At 45.1% G+C, this 9,627-nt stretch overlaps 1 protein-coding gene across 7 annotated transcripts in view; it reads right to left on the bottom strand.

Annotated features, from left to right (window-relative positions):
* LOC308371943 (putative E3 ubiquitin-protein ligase HERC1) overlaps positions 1–9,627 on the bottom strand; it is a 75,954-nt gene that overhangs the window by 51,914 nt on the left and 14,413 nt on the right. For all 7 annotated transcript variants that reach the window (XM_080846995.1, XM_080846996.1, XM_080846997.1 and 4 more), the window contains exons 11-17: positions 8,818–8,952; positions 8,220–8,385; positions 7,828–7,953; positions 7,212–7,427; positions 6,264–6,416; positions 713–845; positions 39–230 (exon numbers count right to left, since the gene is read on the bottom strand). In XM_080846995.1, the coding sequence (XP_080703121.1) occupies positions 39–230; positions 713–845; positions 6,264–6,416; positions 7,212–7,427; positions 7,828–7,953; positions 8,220–8,385; positions 8,818–8,952 (1,121 nt within the window). The remainder of the gene's footprint in view (positions 1–38; positions 231–712; positions 846–6,263; positions 6,417–7,211; positions 7,428–7,827; positions 7,954–8,219; positions 8,386–8,817; positions 8,953–9,627) is intronic.

Here is a 9,627-nt window from a genome sequence, read left to right as displayed (position 1 = left end):
GTGTGTGTATGTGTGTGTGTGTGCGTGCACATTCTCACCAGGAGAGGAGCCCTCCAGCTCCAGGTCCTCCAGCATGGCCGTGGCGGGCAGGAAGCAGTTGAGCTCATTGAGGTGCTCCAGCAGGGAGAGCAGGTGGGGCAGCAGCGGGCGCACCACCCCCAGAGGGAGCAGCAGCAGCGAGTACATCACCTGGCACAGCAGGCTGCCCGCCACCGAGCCACACAGCACCACTGCACAGAGGAAGATACAGGAGGAGAGGAAGACACAGAGACACACACACACACACACACACACAGGAGGAGAGGAAAAGGAGGACATAGAGGCACACACAGGAGGAGAGGAAGAGGAGGACACACACAGGAGGAGATGAAGAGGAAGACACAGAGACACACACAGGAGGAGAGGAAGACACAGAGACACACACACACACACACACACACAGGAGGAGAGGAAAAGGAGGACATAGAGGCACACACAGGAGGAGAGGAAGACACAGAGACACACACACACAGGAGGAGAGGAAGAGGAGGACACAGAGACACACACAGGAGGAGAGGAAGAGGAAGACACAGAGACACACACAGGAGGAGAGGAAGACACAGTACACGTGTGTTAAAAACGGCACACAAACACGTGAGCGACCATGAGCCCCAACATTGAGCCATGTTACTGCTAATGACGTGGCACTTGACTGTGAGAGCGGTGAACCTACTGTGCAGTTTCTGGATGACGTGTTTATCCAGTGAGCTCTCCTCTAGCAGGATGGTGGATCTTCTGAAGGTCTCAGCTGCGTACGGCAGCAGGAGACACAGGTGCTTGTGGAGCAGCGTCACGCTGCTGTCGTCCTGAGGCCAGATGGGAACAGACACGTTAGACAGCACCAGTCTCTCCCCAAAGCCCTACTGATGCCCTACGGCCTGTACTTGACATGCTCAGTCCAAACATGAACACAACGGTCTGTGGCACCAGGGGATAAATCATGTATTGGTAGGTGGGGTAGAAGGTTGGAGATTAAGCAGTTCGAAAAGTGGTAGTCAGATGTTATATTTTGGTATGCTATAGATGTAATGATATCTGTGGATAATACAGTGACTGTGTGTGTACAGGTTAAGTTTGCTATATGTAATGGTATCTGTGGATAATCCAGTGTGTGTGTACAGGTGAAGTATACTATAGATGTAATGATATCTGTGGATAATACAGTGTGTGTGTACAGGTTAAGTATGCTGTAGATGTAATGATATCTGATGATACAGTGTGTGTGTACAGGTTAAGTATGCTGTACATGTAATGATATCTGATGATACAGTGTGTGTGTACAGGTTAAGTATGCTGTACATGTAATGATATCTGATGATACAGTGTGTGTGTACAGACTAGATTAGTAATGTTAATGCAAGTACCTCTGTGTTGGTGTAGATCAGGGGTTTTCAACTGGTTTTGTCCCAGGGACCACCATTCTGACTAGAAAGTAATCCGCGGCCCACTGATGTGTCTGCGCGTGTGCGTGTGTGTGTTCGTTCGTGCATGTGTGGGGAGAGGGGAGACCTGTCAGTTTAATATCTGGGCATGGTGAAGTCCACACAGCCTGTCTATTCGTGGCGAAATGGTAGACAGCGACAGTCTCATATCATTCTCTTGCCCTGTACTTATTCTTCAAGTACGCAAAAAAAAATGCTCTCACACAGGTAGTTTGAAAGTTTGCAAAATACACCTCATTGCTTTTGCAGCAAGCTCTGGAAATTCGGTCTGGCAACTTATCCAGAAATTAAATCATATGAAAATCACGCAACATCTGTTGCATGTACTCAATAAGCTTGGCATTCAAGAAAACGTAATGCGTCTCCATATGCCGCAATAGTTTCGACGGCTTCATAGCTTCAGTTGACAGTAATGTTGAACAAACGAAACACAGTGGTACCTAGCTCTGGCTATCATCACTGTAAATCCGTATTTGATGTATTCCTCATTGTTTTTTCTTTTTCTTTGTTGACTTTGCTAACTCCACGGTAGAACGAAATGTTAGCTAAGGACAGTAGATAACTTTGTTCATCAAAAGTTTTACTTTTTCGACTAAACTTCAAAAGTACTCGTAGGCTTTGCTTAACTGCAGATGCATGTCAACTTTGCACGCGAGACTGTACGTTATGAATTATCCGGTATGGCTTGACGTTACGAACGCAATGCATTAACATCAGCAAAGCACAGGCTACCATAGACTGGATAGGTGCAAGCCTACATTCTGTCAGCGTGAATCACCTTTATATCATTTTAGACATATTTTTCCTATTTCAGACATTTTCAAGAGTAATCTGGAAATGTGTTGAAATATCAAAGCAAATATAACTTTTTTTTTTTTTTTAATTCGCGGACCCCCGGCAATACCACCGCGGACCACCAGGGGGCCGCGGACCCCCGGTTGAAAACCCCTGGACTGTAGATGAAGCAGTGGGCAAGACTAGATTAGTAATGTTAATGTTAATGTAAGTACCTCTGTGTTGGTGTACATGAAGCAGTTGGCCAGTCTAGACTAGTAATGTTAATGTTAATGTAAGTACCTCTGTGTTGGTGTACATGAAGCAGTTGGCCAGTCTAGACTAGTAATGTTAATGTTAATGTGAGTACCTCTGTGTTGGTGTACATGAAGCAGTTGGCCAGTCTAGACTAGTAATGTTAATGTTAATGTTAATGTTAATGTAAGTACCTCTGTGTTGGTGTACATGAAGCAGTTGGCCAGTCTAGACTAGTAATGTTAATGTTAATGTAAGTACCTCTGTGTTGGTGTACATGAAGCAGTTGGCCAGTCTAGACTAGTAATGTTAATGTTAATGTGAGTACCTCTGTGTTGGTGTACATGAAGCAGTTGGCCAGTCTAGACTAGTAATGTTAATGTTAATGTTAATGTTAATGTAAGTACCTCTGTGTTGGTGTACATGAAGCAGTTGGCCAGTCTAGACTAGTAATGTTAATGTTAATGTAAGTACCTCTGTGTTGGTGTACATGAAGCAGTTGGCCAGTCTAGACTAGTAATGTTAATGTTAATGTGAGTACCTCTGTGTTGGTGTACATGAAGCAGTTGGCCAGTTTAGACTAGTAATGTTAATGTTAATGTGAGTACCTCAGTGTTGGTGTGCATGAAGCAGTTGGCCAGTCTAGACTAGTAATGTTAATGTTAATGTAAGTACCTCTGTGTTGGTGTACATGAAGCAGTTGGCCAGTCTAGACTAGTAATGTTAATGTTTATGTAAGTACCTCTGTGTAGGTGTAGATGAAGCAGTGGGCCAAGCTACACTAGTAATGTTAATGTTTATGTAAGTACCTCTGTGTTGGTGTACATAAAACAGTTGGCCAATTTAGACTAGTAATGTTAATGTTAATGTGAGTACCTCAGTGTTGGTGTAGATGAAGCAGTTGGCCAGTTTAGACTAGTAATGTTAATGTATGTACCTCTGTGTTTGTGTAGATGTAGCAGAGGGCCAGTCAAGACTATTAATGTTAATGTTAATGTAAGTACCTCAGGGACTGGTTTACTAACATTGCGACCGCAGCCTAATCTGCGCCTTTGCCAAGGTGCACATTACCGCACGGTGTTTTCCCGCATTTTCCGTGGTATTTATCAAACCAGATCCACGCTGGGCAATCTGTTCTAACTCCGCCCTTTAGGGCCTGATTTACTAACATTGCAACCGCAGCTTTATCTGCGCCTTTGCCAAGGCGCACATTATAATACCGCACAGTGTTTTTCTGCATTTTTCGTGGTATTTATCAAACCAGATCTGCGCTGGGCAATCTGTGCTTACTCCGCCCTTTAGTGTTAATTTGCGTGCCGTTAAAAGACGGGATAAATCGCCTACATGTTACTGCCACCATGGGTGATTTGAGGAAGAGAAAACGAAGGTTCAGCGAAGACAGAGGAGATAGATATATTGGTTCGCGAAGTAACAGCGAACATTAACCTTTTACAAGGAAGGAATACACTGCTGCATCCGGCTTTTCAGGACACCACACGTTCGCTCAATCATTGCTCTTGATTCAATGTGCGCGCGGTTATATTGTTGCTCTGCTGCTGATGCTGGGTTTGGTATAGGTGTCATTATCCATGGCTGTTGGGGATACCCGCCACCACCTACAGCGAGATGTTTAAAATAACAAGATTATAAAGAATATGCTATAGGGTGGCATTAATGCATAAACTGTCTAATATACCAATATAGATGTGTAGATGGCGAGATTAATAACATTAATAATTCTACAAGGGACATGGGTTCACTACAATATATCCTAGGGCTGCTCGATTATGGGAAAAATCATAATCACGATTATTTTGGCCAATATTGAAATCACGATTATTCAAACGATTAATTCTGAGTTTGAAAACATGATGCATTTATTTACTGAGAACTTTGAAATTTCTGTTTAAAATTGTATTTGTTGTGTACACGCTATATATGAGTTGGAATGCGCTGAACCGTCAAGGTTGACGGATCCCCATTCAAAGTGAATGATAGGTAGCTCAGACACCTCGCAAATCCTCTCAGACATATTTTACAATAATGGGGGTTTGACATTGTGCAGTGCTTATTTCTCGGTAACTTTATAAAAGTATAAGGTAAAAACAACCAACTTTTAGGTGCAAATGAGACCATCTACGGAGTTTGGTCACCCATCTTTAGGTTTTTTTGCTTCACTTTTGAGACGTGACCATAATCGTGATCTGATTGGCTAGAGCCTGTGCTGTCATGAACATCTGTCAACGGTCGATGCTGCTGATTGGCGGCTCACTGGCATGTCCCGCCTCCGGCTAGTGGCATATAACTTTGTGATGTCAAACGCCAGTATAAGATTTAACTCCCTCTCACCGCGTTGTATGCTTTTGGGGGAAAGACTGAATTACGGAAATTAATCGTTTCAAGTCAATTATATGAGTTTGGAGATCGTTTGGTCCAAAAATTGATATCGCGATCAAAATTCGATTAATTGCACAGCCCTAATATATCCCCACTGAAACAAATACATTAACCAAGTAGCCAGGCCCCTCCAAAATCCCCGTTGCTCAATTTTGGATAGATGGCATTATTCCGGAAGATAAAACTGTCATGGACACATCCAGGGTATTTGGCTACCACGTTAGAAATGGTCATGTTGGCATATGACCTGGACATTCATTGAATATGTGTGCTTTCTGTTTCGGTAAATGTGTTCGTGGATTGAAGGTGGGACTGTTTGGATGTGGGGGTAATCAATGGCTCCAATTACGTTCAGAAAGTTTGCAATTTGAAAAAAGTCCTGTTTGATGTCTCTAATTTCAGCTATCGTAGTGGGGAAATTTATATTTACCAGTGCACCGTAGCAATGCGGGTCGAGTACCTGGGTGACTATTTGGCTGAGTGAAGGCTGAGATATACCAACTGCTGATGCTATAACTGTTTGAAATGATCTGGAGGCCAATATTTGCAATGTTGCCAGGAGTTTAACAACTGATGGAATGGAATGTGATCGCCGGGTGGAGGGTTCGATGTCGTCTCTGATCTGGTTCAGGTTCAGATCTTGTGGTATTGCGTGGCTGGTTAACCTGTACCGTCTAATGATTTCTGGTTCGCTTAACTGGAAAAGTGGTATTCGTGTTGAAAAAATTCTTTCTGCGTGTTGTCTTTGGCTTCGCCTTGTACTAATAACTGCTGCCATATCGAAGTTTTCAGACTCAATCAAAATAGCGCTTCCTGGTTAAGACGTGCTTTTATGAGGCGGAGAATTATCCCGCAAATTAGAGACGCACTCTCGCCAGGCAGTTTTAGTAAATACCACGCAATACATCATTAGGCGCACTTAACTTCTCTCCTCCCATATATTAGCGCCACACACCCACGTTTCCTTATACCCTCCCACCTCTTGCGGCTCACACCCACACAGCGTTAATATGCGCTTCTACTCAAATGTGCCGCCTTTGTAAATACCGTTTTATGTTTACACCCGCTATTTTACGCCTGAAATGGGCGCAATCCTGTTAGTAAATCAGGCCCTCAGTGTTGGTGTGTAGATGAAGCAGTGGGCTAGACTAGATTAGTAATGTTAATGTTAATGTGAGTACCTCTGTGTTGGTGTAGATGAAGCAGTGGGCCAGTTTAGACTAGTAATGTTAATGTTAATGTTAATGTAAGTACCTCTGTGTTGGTGTAGATGAAGCAGTTGGCCAGTTTAGACTAGTAATGTAATGATAATGTTGATGTTGATGTTGATGTTGATGTTAATGTTAATGTAAGTACCTCAGTGTTGGTGTAGATGAAGCAGTGGGCCAGCAGGTGTTTGTGCAGCGCAGAAAGGAGGTGGTGGAAGTGAGAGGGCGGCTCCGTCTGCCTCTTGGCCTGGCTGGCCCGCTGCTTATCACTGTTCTTCTCCAGCTCCCCAAAGGCACGCTCCTGTGACGACAGACACCACAGCAGACACACTGAACACCTCAAACAGCTCAACACTTAACCAGCACCAGCTAATGAGGAGACCCAACTAGACATCACATAATCCTCAATGAAAAGAATGCCCTTTCTCTTCCTCTGAACATCCTCCCCATTACAAAGTGTTGGATGGAACACGGAATAGAAAGTAACCTAATGGATGGGGCATTACTGAGACATTTTGTTTGATATTCAATCATACCTTTGTGCGCTTACTACTATCCATAACAAAAAGACGTCCCACGTGAAGTAGGAACGTATCTATTGGAGCCTTTATAATTCTGCTTCATGCATTAGTCAGCAACATGCTTTTCACATTAAGGATTAGTTTGTCTTGGTACTTTATAAAGCCCAAATAATTAGAAATCACCCCTATCCAACATGTGTAGTGTTGGCACAAAGAGGACTCTTTCTTAACAGGAAGAACCATTATGCCTCAAGAACCCAGCTCAGAGCATGAGGGCCACTCTACCAATGACAGGCCAGTGAGAGACAAGGATGAGGCTGAAGCCAGGGACAGGAAGATTTTGAAATGACAACAAAGCTGAATTCAAAAACTGCCTCATAGACTTTCTATTCAGCTGACATAAGCATTAACGCTGCTACTAGTCAGAAAACAGATTCTCACACACACACACACACACACACACACACACACACACACACACACACACACACACACACACACACACACACACACACACACACACACACACACACACACACACACACACACACACACACACACACACACACACTAACCGTGTAGAATCCAATGCTGAGCAGTAGGGTCTTGAGCAGGACCTCCGCCAGGTGTAGCTGGTCTGGAGAGGTGGCACTGGGTGGGAGCTGGTCTGGGGAATGGGGTGGGGGCGGGGGCAGGCCGGTGTTCAGCTCCCCAGGAGAGCTGTAGCCCAGCAGGGAGGCCACGTGGGACTGCTCCTGCAGGCTGTTCAGCACCATGTCCAGCTGCAGACGCTGCAGACCAGGGGAACACAGAGAGCCTTTAAAGCCTGAACACACACCGCTACAACGTGCTGCTACAGTCCGAAGAATCAGCACGAGACATCAGCTTGATCTGCCTGCCTGCTTGTATGTGTGTGAGAAGAAGAGAGGGATCATGCAGTCTTCCAGCTATTAAGAGCTCTGACAATTGTATGAGGAACAGTCTATGTGGAAGTGTGTGTGTGTGTGTGTGTGTGTGTGTGTGTGTGTGTGTGTGTGTGCAAATGTGTTTTTTTAGAAAGGTTTGAGAGAGAGAGAGAGAGAGAATGTGTAGTTGTGCTTAGCTTCTATCCATGTGTGTTTTGGGGTGTCGGGGTGTTAGTGTGTGTGTGTGTGTGTGTGTGTGTGTGTGTGTGTGTGTGTGTGTGTGTACCTGGCCTTTAGAGAGGCTCTCCCAGCTCTCTGGGCCCTGAGGTAGGAGTGAGTGGAGGAGTTCAGTTCTCTCCCTGAGGGGGGGCAGCAGCAGAGACGCTCCGATGGAGAGTGTGTTCATCACTGCCTGCAGGGGGAGAGAGATATGAGAAATCAGATTATTACCAGCCAGGCCAGACAACATGTCCAAAAAAAGTAGTGGCTTTACATTTTTACTAATGCAAATAGAACCCACATCATTGGATTCACAGCTAATTCACCACTGTTGATGCCATTTTAGAATGTTTTTTTTTGTCACTGCTTACCACTTAAATCACAAGACAGATCACTCAGACACATCTGCAGTGCTCTCTCACACATCTTTTATGCTTCATCAATGCTCCCCATGCCCACCTGTTGTATTGAGTCTGGAACACTAGAATCAATGAGCCTGAAGAGGAGGTTCCTCAGGGGCCTACCCTGGGCCCCCAGCACGGTGGCCCCTGTGCCGCCTGCGTGGGCCAGGGACAGATGGATGGACAGCAGCTTCATGCACAGCAACACAAACTGATGATGCTCCCTAGGAGAGACAAAGGAAACACTATGAGAAGGTGACCAAGAGAGGAGCACAGAGCTGAACTTCACGCAAGTCTCCAAATGTTCTGTTCTCTCCTCCCGTGTGAGTGTGTGTGTGTGTGGACAAGTGTCACGTCGCATCATTGATAATGTGCGTGTGTGTGTGTGTGTGTGTGTGTGTGCGTGCGTGTGTGTGTGCGTGCGTGCGTACATGAACACGCGAGTGGCCTGCTGCCAGCATAGTGCGTGACATCATCCGACTGGGCACTGAATCAAGGTGAACACTCAGTTTACATGCCATGACAGGCTCCCTCTCCGTGCCACAATGTTGCTGTGCTGCAGGGACCATGGTGCAGTGTCCTTCCACTGTCTGCCACACCCAATGGAAAAACTAGACATCATGGTGGAATACACAATCTTTCTGAAGACACTCTACCTCTTAGAGGGGAAGGGGGCTGGGGGCGTGTCCCCAGCGATGCCATCACAGTAGCGCTCCAGGAAGGTGCGCAGGTAGGTGAAGGTGCTCTCTTCAAGATCCACACAGAACGGCCTGTGCCACGCCACCAACTGCCTGCACACACACGCACACGCACACGCACCCACACACACACAATGAATCAGGGCTTTTAGGTTAAAAGTAGCAGCCATAAAAGGGACAGAACAAACTGCCATTTCATTAGCGGAGCAAGCAAGGAATTTCAAGACTACCTTCTGCATAATAAAAGGTACACACAAATCCGTTTCTTTTGATCACAAGGGGGACAGTTTAAGGAGAGCCGATGAACTGACAATGACTCACTCTTTTTGCCCTGTTTTAATTTGGGAATTAAAAATAATAAATAAAATGTTGAAAGCTATGCTAATTTCTTCACACCAACAAGACATAATCTGTGATAAAGCAAGAAGCCTGGTCACTGCAAGACCAAAATTAGGACAGGTGTCACGTCGCATCACCCCCCCCCCCCCCCCCAGCTTTTACAGCATGATGCAAATATATCATAGAAATACGTCAATCACCAGGCTAACTAGCCTTTATTAACATTAGCTGTGCTGTTGGTGTTTGCATGGCAAGTCTACTGCAAGGCCTTAAGTTAGTATCCTCGCTAGTTTTTTGACAAAAACTCCAGAATGCCTCTTTAAGCAAATCATTGCTATTAACAAGTATGCTTATCTCCAACATATCTTTACAATCTCCACTTCTAAGCTGGGGAATGGGTAACTGATAGAAGGGGAATGATAGTCCATT

This window comes from Sprattus sprattus (assembly GCF_963457725.1).
Source record: "Sprattus sprattus genome assembly, chromosome: 11".
Classification (NCBI taxonomy): Eukaryota; Metazoa; Chordata; class Actinopteri; order Clupeiformes; family Clupeidae; genus Sprattus; species Sprattus sprattus.
The sequence above is the reverse complement of the archived record's forward strand: the minus strand, read 5'-3'. Positions and strand labels throughout refer to the sequence as shown.